Genomic DNA, 14,673 nt, shown 5'->3' with positions numbered 1-14,673 from the left:
GATGTGGCAGGGCAGCGGGTTCCATGCATTTGCCATGGAGAATTTGTCCCTTTCTAATGAAATTTCTAACCCATGATTGAAGGGGGAAGGGCTGTGGGGTATCTTTCTACAGTGGTAGAAATGCAGCAGTAGATTTAAGAAGACTTAAAGCCTATACGAGACTGATTCCACTGCCCTCAGGCTGCTGCTGGTGCCAGCCTGCAGTAGCGGATCTTTGGTTCTGGGGTTGGATTTGTCTAGCAGTGTGTGCCCAAACCTCACTGTCTCAGCAGAGAGCACAAGCGTTGGGCTGCTGGACCCAGGAACCAACTGCTCTGAGCAGAGTGAAGGCAGCCAGTAATAGCCCAGCTGGTAAGGCAGCTCATCTGCAGGGCTGCCCTGCTGTCCAGCCATGCTCCCTCCCTGCAGTATTTCAGTAGTACTGTAGGTATGTTTCAGTTTGAATTTCCAAGCCTTAGACTTGCACCTCACTGTCACAATGCTCTCTTCCAGGACCTGATGTGGTGTTAGAAAAATCAGAGCTGAGGGATTCTTTTTGCAAAAGGCTTTATTGTGCAGCTACCACACTGTGCTCACAGCTACTCCAGAACCAGTGTTCAGGTGTGATTTTTACTCTGAATTATACGGAAGGCACATTCATGGACACGCATAAAGCTCTTTCCATAGACAGTCAGTAAGTGAACATTTCCTTTTCTTAGCTCAAATACAGAACTGTACGTTAGCCATTGTAACAGGAATGCCTACAGTGAGGACACAGAGGAACTGAAGTTAATGTACAGAGAAGGTAACTTCTAGAGGGATGGAGTAACTAGAAATCCCATATACAAATATTAATACAAATATATTGTGTATAAAAAAATCAGCAAATGGATTTGCGTTTTAGTTTCAAATAGAACTTGACTGGAGCTCAGGTAATAACAATTAGATTTATGCCACCTGCATTACCACCGCCGTTCTTTGATACTGACCTGTCCTAACGATGGAGAATAGAGCAGACACTGCTGCAAAGGCGCCTGGAGTTCAGAATTCATGATGGCTACTTTTCCAGTGCTGAGTTGGTCCCTCTGAGGTTACCAAAGGCTTAGGAGGAATTGGATGAGCACCGCTGCAGTAATAAGGTGTGACAAGTATCACAAACACGGACAGGTTTAGGATAGGAGGGCAGTGCAAGCTCATTGCTGGAACAGGAGTTGCAGAAGATGTCCCCGCAGTTTCTGCAGTGATGCTGCAAGCAGAGAGCTTAAGTAAGAACAACAGCCTACAAATGAATTGTACAGAGGAGGGATGGCAAAAGCCTTCAGAGTCCACTAATCTCATCCTCAAGTTCCATAAGCCCACCCCTTACAGCACCATTTCCTCCTCTGCAGAGAACTCAATGCAAAGCAGTGTGGTCCATACGCAGCTCAACTTCCCCCAGCTGCCATGAGCTGCCCTCAGCCTGAGCAGGCCCAGCCATCGGAGCTGTGCTGCTGCCCATCAGCTGTGCTCTGGCACGCCTGGCTGTGTCACCACACAGGTGGGCCCTGCCCTGTTCCCTGCAGGCACTCACAACTGTCCCCGTCCCCTGCAACTGGAAGGCACTGAGCTCAGCCTGTCAGCTTCCAGTCCTCCTCACACTCCTGAACTCAACAGGGAATGAGGACAAATCACACTGCAGAACATAACCCACAACAGCCTCCAGCCAAGAAAAGCACCCAAGCAGATAAGAAGACGTGCTGTTCTTAGGATGGAAACACCTATCTACTTCTCTGTTCAGTTACCACACCCACAAGTTCTTAGGCTGAGGCAGTGTCAGCAAATGGTACAACAGCACAACTTTTCTTTCCCGAGAGGAAAAGAGGAAATGCAGTGAACAACGGTACCTTTCTCCTTGAGATAGAGAACTCCTTTTCGCACTGCTTGCAGTGTGTTGCTTCGTCATCTTTCAGCCAGGTGTGACCCTAAGAGATGGGAACAAAGGGCTCATGTTGGAGGTAAGTACAGTCATAAGGCTTGGAAGCAATTTATCCACATTGTTTGTAATGCTTTTTCCAAAAACCATCCTTTTAAGATAGGATAAAATAAATCAAGAGTTAACTGTGGGGAATGTTGAAGGTGTTACGTGAATTGCATGTTTAAGCCCAAATATCCACAAAATAATAGAGTACCTTTAGTGCTTTGTTTACTTCTTTAATGTCTTCCATCTTCAGCTTAGATCTGGGGGGGGAAAAAAGAAGAAATTCTTCCCTCTGCGTGGCTCTACACGTTGTGTTCAGTTTTACCTGCCCTTCCCCATCAGTCAGCTCACTGTTACCACTCTGAACCACTCAGTATCACCAGGAAACGCCTCCTCACAGTACACTCTCTTTGGTATATTCAGCAGCAACGTGGAAAAAGCAGAATTCCACTTTATGAACTAAGCATTTATGGTATTGTTTCTTATCCCTGTTCACTCACACAAGGATGGCTGTTGAGCTTCCCCACGTGCAGCAACTCCTTCCTAAAATCCTCACGTCTACTTATTTTACAAGTGATGCATTTTAAACTTCTTTTAATGAATTTGAAACCCCGTGCTCCCAGTCACGCCACCCCCAGTTCAGCTCCCAGAACTCACTGGCTGAGATGAAGCCCCATTTCTTGCAGAGCTTGCTCCTGCTCCTCGCAGACTTTCTCCAGCTGCTGCTTCTCATCTTGTAGTTTTCTCAGCTCCTGTAAAATCAAACACAACAATCAAGTTTGGGTGCTAAGTGTGACCTGCAACACACTCTACCCAAAACACCAAAGCAATTCACAAGCATAAACTTCTTTACAAAGCTACTTATTTCTAAGGCTTAATTTTTAGCTTTAGATGGGGGAACCGCCCATTGATTCTTGCAGAGTGAGAACAATGAAATCATTTAACAATATTTACCAGAAAAAAAAGGAAGGTTTTCAGGCTTTAACCACCCTTGAGCACAGCCAGAATGCAGCAGTTCTATGCCCACAAACGTGGTGAAAAGCCCATCTAACTCATTTGTTCTCTGCCTGAACGTCTTTTCAAGTCAGCTTTAATTCTGAACATGGACACGTCTGCACCATGTATACCTTTTTCAGTCCTTCCATTTGTTCCAATTCTGCTTTAAGCAGAGAGGCGGCATCCTTCTCTCGGTGCAGTTCTCTTTGCAAAGTCTGTCTCTGTTCCTTTTCAGCTTTTAATTCCTTTTCCAGAGTTGAGCTATTTAAAAAACAATGGATTCAGAGGAACTCTACAGCAGAAAATCATCCCGTGGCATTTAAGGATATCAACAATATAAGAAGAAGACTTGTCCTAGAGAGGACAAAACCTATATCACCTATAAAACCTATAACCTTCTGCCGAAGGAAAGAACAGAGGTGTTACAGCAGCAGACAAAACCAGCCCATAGTAGTGTTTAGAGATTACAGAAAAGCTGTAAAAATGGTGAATAGCCAGAAGGACAAAAAAAAGCAACACCACCATCTCCACAAATATCTGATTGACTGTTTGTGTTTCAATGGCCACGTCTGAAATGACACTAAAGCGCAAGCAGCAAACAAAACATTTTAAGTATTACAAGCCTAAGAGGATAAGAACACCAAATCCCGATTGCTGTGGATGATACACTAAGCCTGCACAGCCGAGCACTGAAAGCACTTCTTAATCAAATAGGAGAAATGAAGGAAAATAATAATAATAAAGGGAGACCGATGAGGTGAAATACCAGTGAAATACCATTTGCCATCCAGCTGGGACATTTGTTGCTGACAGGTGCCAAGTCTGCTGGCGAGCTCTTGCTTCATCTTGTTGCATCTTTCCTCTGCAGCCTGCCTTGCCTTTTCTGCATGCTGCAATCTGCAAAGTAAGGAACATACAGATTTGCTGACAACTCACATTCTCCTCATCTATTCACTGGCATTTTGTTCTGTCCCATTTTTAATGTAGATCTTCACAGAGAGTAGAACTGAAGGTAGCAGCAGACAAAAGAGAACTCCTAGAAAGCTGTTTCTGTGAAACACAAAAGTCACATCTGTGCTTAAACCAATGTGAACACGTTTTTTAAACAGTCTGCCTACATAGGAGCTATGATTTTCAGCTGAGTCAATGATGTGCGTGTCTGCTTGGGCACAGGGAACAGATAGGCAGGAAACGCAGTAATAGGGAGAAAAGGAAGAAGAGCATTGTGCTGGCATGCATACCCAGGTATCTGTAGGAGACATTGAGAGTGTTATACTGAGAAACAGAAAGCCATTCTATAATGATCTCAGCCAGAACCCTTCTACTGACCAATGGTAATGAGCTTCTAATTATTACCTCTCTTCCATTTGTTTCATAGAAGACATCATCTCGCTCGTTTTTCCTTCGAAAGAAGATATTACTTCTGTTTTCTGTTGTAAAGAAGACTCTGCACTCTGCAGGAATAAAGCAGTCGGATATTGCAGACAATACTTGGTAGTTTCCTGAGGTCAGGCAGTCGCTAGATAAAGCCTGTTCAGTTTGTGACAAACCGTGCCCAGGTCTAACTGCAGTGCACAAACACAACACTGGTAATGGCAGAGCAGACACTCCTCAACTGCTCTGTTAAGAGCTCAGAACAAGAAACTTGATTACAACAGCATTTTAACTTAAGAGATCAGCTACATGCCAGAAGTCTTCTCTTAAGGAGTTTAAAGAAGGAAACCGCCACGTTATGTTTTAATGTTATCATTTACGTTACTATTGTGATCTGAATGCAAAAGCTGGACTTAAAGGGCATTGTATAGCAGGGAAGAAAAAAAAACTGCCACAAACCACCACCAAAAAACCTTGGCTTTCTATTGGTTTAGCGAAACTTGCTGTTTTTTTGGTAAGCACTGTTAAATGTGGTGCAACTGAGAGGCAGGTTGACACAAAGGGAAGCAGCAGCAGGGCAGTTCTGGGCTGCAGGAAGCAACTGTGTTTTTGAGAGACTGCTCTTCTGGTGGTTAGAATAAAGACCCTCAAAAACACCTTCCCTCCCTGCCAGAGCTCCGTGTTTCTCCGTAACATTTCCTGGACGATCCTGCAGCACATGGCTCATGTCCTTAATTCCAAAAACACCCAACCTCATATTAATAATAAAACTTGGCCAAAAAGGAAACCAAGCAACTTCTAAAATAGATACTCCCAAGAAAATGGATGTACCTATTACTGCAGATGCACACCACGTGCGTTACCATCATGTCAAGGCCATCACTGCAGCTGCTCTGCTCTCTGCTATGCACATACCTGGGATTTGTGAAACATCTGCAAGTTAATTGCTTTCACTTCTTCTAACTGTTGGCGAAGTGCAACCAACGTATCTTGTTTTTCATGAGTATCTTTTTCCAGAAGTTTCATGGCTATTTCCATTTCTGTTTTCATTCCAATCTGTAGCTCCAACTCTTTCTCCAGTTCCTTACAAAGAGATTTCCTAATTACTGCTAATCACACCAGGGAGAAGTATTCCCCAAACCCATGTAAAGCCAGACAGAAATTCTGCATTCTTCTCTTAGGTACAGACCTACAGCGTTACAGAAAGGGTAGGTCTCAAATAATACAGTAAGTTAGAAGGAGCAAAAGACTATTTCAGCTCTCCAAATCATGGCAGCAGATCTGAGCTCTTGCCCTAAGATGTAGAGCTTGGTGCACTGCATCTCAGCTATCCAATCTCCTGCAAGCTGGAGTTGGCTTGACTTAACAACACAAACTTGCAGACCTTGGCATTCATTTCACCAGTCACTACTTTGCAGGTAACTGTGAAACTGACTGCTGGCACTCCATAAAGATGGCTGCCTTTGTCTGTGTTCTTAGCTTAAGACTCTGCTCTAATAATCCTGGTACGCTGTTAAACAGGGAAAGGCCCAGATTTCCAGTTCTTTACTGACACTGTAAGTGACCTGTGAGCAGCATCTTCTTTCCAAATCCATCATGAATTCTGAATAGTTTAGAGAAGCACACAGCATACATCATATGCTCACAATTCTAGCTCAGAGCAGGCAGTCCTGAACCTACAGGTTGTAGTAAAATGAAAGGTGAGTTTCCTTACCAGCCTAACTTTTTTTTCTTCTTTCAACTGCTTCCAGACATCACTGTACATTTCATCCAGACCCTGCCGGGACTGCCGGTAAGTATCCAGTTCTACCTTTGTATCCTCTTTTGTTACCTAGAGGAAACAATTGCAAAGGCCGCATAAGACCACAAAGCTACAATTCAGCTGTAACTGAGAAATACTGTTTCATGGAAGGATTGATGTGCTATTTCAAGCGAAAGCCTATTGTTCTACAATTAAAAAATTAGCTGACATAAATAATCATTTACAATAGCGTGTTAAATGGTGCTCTGTAGCATTGCAGTTCAAAGATGTTCCAAGAGCTCTAACTCCAGGTGAACAAGAGAGCTTGCTTATTTTAAAGACCCTCATCTTCAAATCACGGTCCTACCTCAACACTCTTTTCGCTTCGTTCACGAATTAATTCATTTTGTTGTTTTAACTGCTGCTGCTCTTCCTGAAGTGATCCGATCCGGTCAGTTGCTGCTGCAAGCTATGAAAAAAAACATACCTATATTTTATCACTGCACAAACACAAAACACCAGAAGAAATTCTGAAGTCTGCAGCTCATTTCTCTCTTGGCCCTTTCATTCTTCCCAGAAGCTGCCAGGCCATTTTGCAGCCATACTCAGTGTACAGCCTCAACTAATAAGGCCACCAGCATTTATTAATGTGCCCCCAGCTTCATGCCCTCATCACTTATTTTTGAGTATCACAGTGTAAGAGGCCAAACACAAGCCCAGGTTTATTATGTGCACTGTTTTTCCTGGTATGCAGTACAAGGCACATGGCAAGCCATGGAACTCATAGAACATTATGGTATTTTCATACCTCAAAAGGCATTGGATGGTGTATTGTGTTAGTTCAGACTGTAGGTATGTAGTACACCTAATATGAACAATAAAACAACCATCACCTGAAAACAAGCTAAACAAATACCAACCAAGCAAAAAAACCCCTTCAGCCTTTATCACGTGTACTGTTGGCTTTTACTGTGGTTCCCAACTAGGAAAGATTTCCAAACTGAACTGTTATTCTTTTATTTTTATCCAGTTTCCATTCTAACTCACACGAGAGATGTGTATAAAAGTGTGTGAGCAGAGAGACAAATCGTGTTCATTAGTGATATGATTAATTGTGGGTGGAGACATCACTGCAAGAGAAAGACCTTGGTTAAGGAAATCCTCCATATGTCACTATTATCAGCTCAGTCCAAGTGTGCAGTTAATTCTTTGGATGTTTTGTCTGCATCAGAAGAAAGCTAAGATACACTTAATAGCCAGACACAAACCTCTTCCTGCAGCTTTGAGTTGGTCTTTTCTAAGCAGTCTATTTTGTTCTGAAGATCTGTGACTGTGCAACTGCATTGAGAAAAACATAATGCATGAAAACAATACAAGTGCCAATGTTCAACATTTATTCCTGTTTACAACCATACTTTGATCATCTGGTATTTGCTAACAATGAAATATTTCATTATGACAGCTGTTCTGGCTTAGCTTTTAGTCTAAACACATCTTCAATACTGCAGTGATTAAGTGAAGCCAACTATTAGCACTGAGCAGCTATATAAGAACACATCTCCGTCTAAAGGACGGACTTTGAGATGTTTCAAGAGAAAACTGCCACAAATCCATCTCCAAAATCCTGTGTTGACCATTAGCAAGTTTCAGAACAGTCAACTACTAACACAGAACTTATTATCTGCTAGCATCTGCCATGAGGAGAGTATGATTACAAAATGAAACTTAAGTTATTGGCAAAGAATCAGAAGAGTTCATCATCAGTGAGAAAAGTGCGAGAATGACAGCAAAGACATTTAAAGCTGTAAGGAAAAGTGACTGCTTGTGCATTAGAGCAGGAGAAAGTCCTACCTTAGATGCCGGTTCAGTTCTTCTACATAATGCTTCTGGTCAAGGACAGCAGTAATGCCTCCATCTCTAATTGTAAAGCAAGAATTTATTGACTGAGAAGAAACTGCTCTTCATTTGAAACTGTTAATTTGTACAAAGGCTTTCAGCATGGACTTGCAAATCTTTGTTATAGAAATACTTGTGTTTGAGCAAGGTCAGGAAGCAGTAACAGCACTGCTTAACACTTCCAGTAAAAATACTTCTGTTCTCCATAACTGATATCTCCCACAGAAACAGCTCCTTAATGGAGCATATTACTGAAATAGAGCTTAGAAATCAAGCAGTGACTTAATGAAGGCGCCTTGGCACATTGTGTCTCCTGAAAACATCCACATTTTGAGTGTTATTAAGTTGGTGCTGGCTCAAGACAGATTCTTCACACCATGTTGTTAAAGTTGCCATGGGATCAACTATCGTTGCACTTTTGTTTAGCTAGTAGACCTATTTAGGATTCCCTTTTTTCATTACTAATAGTCTGATATCTCTAGCACTGATGTGCTCCTACAGATCATCTGATGGGCTTGTTAAAAACTAACATCAAAACCCAACAAAACCCAAACAATGCTGGATCACTAATCCACCATACATACTGTTTGCCATCACTGTCTTGTGTTTCCTTAAGGTACAGAGAAAAATCGATCACTCCAACCTGAAAAACATATTTAAGAAATGAACATGCTTTCACAATGCAGCTCTGGGGAGCTGAAGGCATTTCTTTATATTTGGAAGGAAAGCAAAAATCTGAAAGTTCAGGTTCGGAAGGACAGATAATGCCCATAGCTTTCACAAGCAAAGCCGGCTTCTAGGCCAGTATTTGTGAATAACAAAACCACCATATTTGGTGCACTCAGTTTCCCTGAGGTTATTTTTGACAGCATTTCCATATACTGCTACTGAAGGAGATGGATACTTTCATACTTGTCAGTGTGGAAACATGACAAGCTTCTATATGGGACATACCTGACACTCCCCCTTTCGCCATCCTAAGGAAAACCACCACTCACCCTCAAAACAAAAGACTCCATACACCCTCAGCAGACCAATTGTGACACGTCTCATGTATTTAGCTCAGTTCATCTAATGTTTGGTTTCTTATACAAGGAATTCAAATGTCCACTTAAAAATCCATGTAACACATTTAGGAATTTGAGGCTGATCTCTGTGAAGTATTTATCAGAGTGCTTAATTCAACTCAATTATTTTAAGGATTGACCACATTTAAACTAAATCTTCACCTGGGAATCCAAGTCTTCTCCTTTCAAGCAAAGGTTGGCATCAATAACATTCAGTCCAACTAAGAGACCCACAATGACTGCTCCCTCCTCCTCCATCATCAGTGCATCAGGTTCATAAAATTCACTGGAAGAAATAAGATAAGGCATCACTGAACATCATAATTATGATGGTACCTCTACCACTGAAATAACTGAAACAGTAATGTTGTGCTTATGAAGCTCAGCTGATCAGCCTCCCCCTGCTAACTTCTGCGTGAGGAAGAAGATGCAAAACACCTGCAGAACATTCTCCTGACCGTAAGTTCACTGCAAGAACAACGAACAACTTATTTCCTTGCAGACAGCAATGCAAGCATTCAGTGAATGCAAGGTATTGCTGTTACCTTAATAGGTGTTTATGGTCCAAAAGCACTTTAAGATAATCTGCCAGTTTCTTTTGCATGAGTGCCAGATAGAGCCAAGCCCTTCCTCTTCCTACAGCAGTCCTAAAATGAAACAAAGGTTTTGGTAAAGGCAAAATATTTCCATAGATCTGTGCAATTGAAAATTCTCTCTCGACAAAGGGAGATGAAGGCATCTATTTACTAAATTAATTAAACCCCAAAGGGAATAGTTTTGCAGCCAGAGCAAGAGAAGCATTTGATTACATTCTGTTGTTTCAGTGTCAGACAAGTATACTGTAAAATCTTCCTAAGTCAGAAAGCCCAACATTATGTCCAGCTAATGCCAGAACCCAACCACTGAGAATGAAACTATCCTGAGACCTCAAATAAGATGCACATACACACAAAGTTGGACAGAGCCATAGAAGTGATGGGGACAAGGGGAAATAACACACCTGGGAAGATCCTACAGTCATTTTCAGCAAACTTACAGAAATTTTGCAGTGCTGTTTTCGAATGTGACTGCACTGTTTGGAACAAGAGCAGAATATTTTGAGACAGCCCCCTTATCTCTGGAGCACTCAGTGCCTCCCACATACTCTGTTTTTCACATTAACGAAGCTAAGAAACCACTGGAAGGATTGTATTTCCCAGCAGAGTAAGCGAAACACAGAACTCCCAACAAGGAACTTACTTCAGCTCTGGCAGATTTTTAACACTAGTTGCTATATCTGATGCTTCGGGACAAAGCTTTTCCACTAGCTCCAAAGGACCAAAGAACGATTTGTTCTGTCCAATAAAGGTCTTCTTCGCTACAGGGAGCACACAGAGAAGCCTGCGATGAGAACGGAGCGCCTTCCACCTCCCCTTCCACAACCACAAGCCTTTACCCCTCACAGCGGACAAGGAGGCACAAGGTGTGACAGCTGACACGGACCCCGCACACAGCTCACACCGAGCACCGCCAGCCTCAGCACAGCCGCCACCACCCGCCTCCCGTCAGCACAGCGCCGGAGCAGAGCGCACCTTTCAGGCCGTGCTTCAGGCAGTGCTCCAGCACCACGAAGAACTGCTGCAGCGGAGGGAAGTCGGAGTCCAGAGTGCGGCCCAGGCTCAGGGCCGACTGGATGAGGGTTTTGATGCTCAGCTTCATCATGTTCATGAGGTTGGCCCGCTCCTCCATGCCGTGGTACCTCGCGGCTGTGCGGCGGGGAGGACAAAACCAGAAAAGCCGTATTTAGAACCGCTCCCGTTGCACGGCGCACCGCGACGCGGCCCCAACCGGGGGCGCTTGAGGCCAGGCCCCTTCTGCTCCCGCGTTACCATGGCAACAACAGCCCCCAACAACCCCGAACTCTCGCGAGATGGAGCGTGGCCCGCGCGCGCCGGGCGCCATTTTACAAATAGTTGGTGCTGAGCGGAGCGAGCTGCGCGCTCACAGCGCCTCTGCGGGCGGGAACTGACCGAGCCTTCAGCTGAGCTGAGCACGGCTAAAACAAGACAAAACAAAACCCATCGCCGGCAACAACTAACCCGCAACAACCAGCCAAAACCGAAACCGAGAACCCCAGGCGGTGAGCTGCCGCTTCAGGCAACGCGGGCCCTGATGGAGCCGGCTGACAGGAGGCCCGCGGCCGACTACGAGAGCTTTGGGCCGAGCTGCGCTCAGAGAAGCTCGATGCCGCCTCCGCTCTGGAAGCGGCCGGGCTGCCTGCGGGGATGGAAGATACAGCCGAGTCTAAAAGGTATCGCCCGTGTCAGGCACGTGGAAGAGGGTTAGGGCTGTTAGCAACACCACATCTATTAGTCTATTGGAGTAGTGATTTTCATGATTGTCTTCTCGCATACAATGGTAATGGAGAGTTAAATACAAGCATAACTTTTCCTTATGAGAAGAGTGCAGACAAACTTATCCAAATCAAATTGGTTTCAGTCATCACAGCACACAAAGTCCCGTCCTCCCAGCAGCCTGGCTCTGTCATATCAATACCAAAGTTGCTCATAATGCCTGTGACTGAGGATTACGAGGGCTGTAGCATTTTAGATTTTAAAGTCAGGTCAGACATTAAAGACAGACAAAAACCTGACTAGAGACAAGAAATCTGCTGAGATTTGTGTAGATATTGAGGTGTTCGGCAACTGAATATACATTGTTCTGCTGTTCCTTGAACTTGAATTTTTACTTATCAGGGATATTCTGCTTGTAAGCCTTTCCAAAGAGATGCATATATACCGTATTAATGAACACTATGCGTGAAATGTTCTTTATGAACAGAGGTTTCAACTAAACAGCACTGTTGGAAGGGTTTGTATTCAGTTCAAATAATAGCCCCAACAATTGCTCCGCCCGTTGGAAGCTTACAGTCACACCTTGTGCTAAACTACGTACAAGTTGGTACATGCAGAGCTCCAGCTGTTAGCAGCTTATCCAGGCCAGCCTCAAAGATCAGAAACTCAATTATGTAAGTGCAAAAGACCTCAGCTGCTATGCTGCAATCTTTATAAACACGTTAGCAGCGTCTCACTCAGTGCACCTGATTTTAACATCACTTTGAAGCTCCATGCTTTGTTTGCCATGCACTGTTCCGCAGGCCTTGAAGCAGGAGAATAGCATGAAGAAAAGGTGTCAGTTCTCCATCTTTTGGTCTTTAAGACGGTCTTTCTTGATTTGCATTCTTTAAATTTGCATCTCCTGCCTTCCCAGCCAGGCAGAACAGCTTCTTCAATGGCAGAAAATGGGTTTATGATGTGCCTTCCCCTCCTGTGTCCAGCTGGCTGCATAGCGTGCAGCAGTTTACATGTGACCGTAAGATCTGAGGTAGGGGGAGGTGACATAAAATCCATACAAAAAGATGGCAGCAGGGAACAAGTTGTTACTTTTCCACATTTAGTCTTGCAGGACAGAGGTTATTTCTTAAAAACACGTCATTTGAATCAAATGGTGCTTGGTCAAAGTTAACAGGAAAGTGCTTTATACAGGAGGGCAGAGCAGGCGTGAGATGTGAACAGATACCGAATGACCTCAGCTAAGTTCAGTGAGTCTGTAGATGCTGAAACAGAATCGAGGCTGTTCTGGGCAGGATTAACCTTGAGCTCTGACTGTGCAACGCTGAGGGATTCTCACACCAAACATATTCTATCCCCAGTACCTTACTTCACACCAAACATATTCTATCCCCAGTACCTTACTTCACCCAGTTGCGGCTCATCCTCAGACAAGTGCAGCTTGAATATATAATATCCCAAATAATATTCAAAACAAAAATATCAGAACCAGGCAGCATAACTGAGCTCTGCTGCTCCAGAGCCATCAGCCACCAGGGAGCAGCCTGATGTGTTTGCTTACATCTCCTGTGTTTGAATGGGCTTGTTTCTGCATTCTAAATATTACTGAGATTTAACTTCCATAAGGATCCCACTTATAATTCAGTGTTAAGAGAGCTCTCCCATCAATCCCTGGTTACTCCAGCCCTGAATGCAATGCTTCATGAAGCAAGCAGTGATTAAGCGAGACGCCTCACAGTTAGGGATCAGTCTGTGACCGGTCTGACTCGGTCCTGCTGTGTGACGCGGGGCTGTGCAGGAAGCAGCGTCATGCCTCCAGGAAGGCACCAGCCGGTGCTGCTCAGGGCAACCTCAGGCTGAAAGGGAATGAAGAAAAGCCAGCCGCACCACAAACACCAGCACGTCTGAGGGTGGTTATATATATACGAGAGCTACAAGAGCTATCAGAGCTACCAGAGCTACCAGAGCTCGGGGTTCTGGTTATATTTTAACTTCTCCACCTGCGCTGCCTACATGTTCTTGCTTAAAGAAACAAGCGCAGCATTAGATTAAAAAACAACCAAACCAAACACCCTAAATTCAAAGTAATACTAAAGCATCACGCGACTTAACGCCACTTACGGGAGCTAAACTTATTTGTGCCGCATAAAAGCAAGTTTACTGAATAGACATAGCCATACTTGTCTTTGCTGTGCTGTCATTGCTGACTGCTTTGGATATGAGTCCTACCGAAGCCGCAGACTTCAGAGCGCTGCCGTAGCTCAGCGCCAGGTTTTCGGAGGCTTTCTTTGCCAGCGACAAGATGGGAGCGGACCACTTCGCTTCCTCCTTTTCTTTATCCGCGTTTTTCAGCTCGGCTGTGTCAGGCACCTGCGTTTTGTCAATGATCTCAAAGTCTTCCTTCATCCCCGCGGCGGCGGTGCGCCGCTCCCCGGCAGCCATCTTGGGTGCATCACGTGACTGCGCGCACGGCCGCTCCGGCGGCGCTTGGTGCCGCGCTCGGCCCGCCCCGTCCCGTCCCCCCGCAGGTCGGGGCTGAGCCGGAGCGCGCCCCGAGCTGTCAGCTGCCCCACTAGCAGCGCCCAGCTGAAGGCCTGGGGAGGGAGGGAGGGAGGGAGGGGGCGGGCAGCGAAACCTGCGCGGGAGTTCACTTCTTAAGCGAGTTTCAACGTGAGAAAAAAACCAAAAACCACACATATCATTTTCTTTCTCTGTGTTCTGTGCTCCCAAATGTTATTTTCCTATATGTAGGAAATATATGTATGTTGTATCTTTCAAAATGCCAGATTTTTCTGGTATTCTGCACACTGAAGCAGATCTTTATTACTTTGATTACTGCAGTTATGCCCACTATAACTAAAGCCATTCTAGCTTGATTTAAGTGCTAGGAAGGAATGATGACTTGCTCTTGTGGCAAGTATGTGCTTTTGTCGCTGCCATTACAAAGCAGCCGGGCAAAATCAGGCTATTCATTAATGTGTCTGGGCTGTGCTTGGTAGGAGAGATTTATTGCAAAGGGGAACTGAAGTGACAGTGACCCCAGTATGAACGTTGAGCCTTAGTGGGTGTCCCAGATATTGATGGCTTATCATCCATTTTCTTCCTTCCAGAGGATGTATGTACCCAGGTTGTATTGCTCATTTTGTTGTGAGGCAGATAAAGAAATCACTTACTCAGTCGTATGATGTTGCGTATTAAATTTCCTGCTACACAAGTTTCTTTGTTTTCATCCCCCCTAAGAAAAAAGAGAAGGGGAGAGGGAATAGGAAAGTTGGAGATCATCGCAGCAAAACAGATCTTCATGTCTGCATCTTATTTATCCTCACACTTTGA

At 44.4% G+C, this 14,673-nt stretch overlaps 1 protein-coding gene across 2 annotated transcripts; it reads right to left on the bottom strand.

The window, feature by feature from the left end:
- Positions 1-537: 537 nt before the first annotated feature.
- RUFY1 (RUN and FYVE domain containing 1) lies at positions 538-13,830 on the bottom strand. Of its 2 annotated transcripts, none has more exons than XM_072348243.1 (18): positions 13,521-13,830; positions 10,582-10,755; positions 10,250-10,367; positions 9,556-9,657; positions 9,173-9,296; positions 8,528-8,586; positions 7,899-7,964; positions 7,316-7,385; positions 6,415-6,516; positions 6,021-6,137; positions 5,222-5,389; positions 4,289-4,386; positions 3,710-3,829; positions 3,064-3,193; positions 2,594-2,688; positions 2,148-2,196; positions 1,863-1,940; positions 538-1,225 (listed from the first exon to the last, which is right to left on the bottom strand). In XM_072348243.1, exons 1-18 carry the CDS (start codon positions 13,780-13,782, stop codon positions 1,082-1,084), a joined length of 2,076 nt encoding a protein of 691 aa, XP_072204344.1. In that variant the 5' UTR covers positions 13,783-13,830; the 3' UTR covers positions 538-1,081. The 2 variants fall into 2 exon arrangements, with proteins under 2 accessions (XP_072204344.1, XP_072204345.1); XM_072348244.1 differs by having other exon boundaries at positions 13,570-13,802.
- Between the last annotated feature and the right edge of the window lie 843 nt (positions 13,831-14,673).

The sequence above is a fragment of the Excalfactoria chinensis genome, chromosome 13, assembly GCF_039878825.1.
Source record: "Excalfactoria chinensis isolate bCotChi1 chromosome 13, bCotChi1.hap2, whole genome shotgun sequence".
NCBI classification, from domain to species: Eukaryota; Metazoa; Chordata; class Aves; order Galliformes; family Phasianidae; genus Excalfactoria; species Excalfactoria chinensis.
This window is presented reverse-complemented; position numbering and strand designations above follow the sequence as displayed.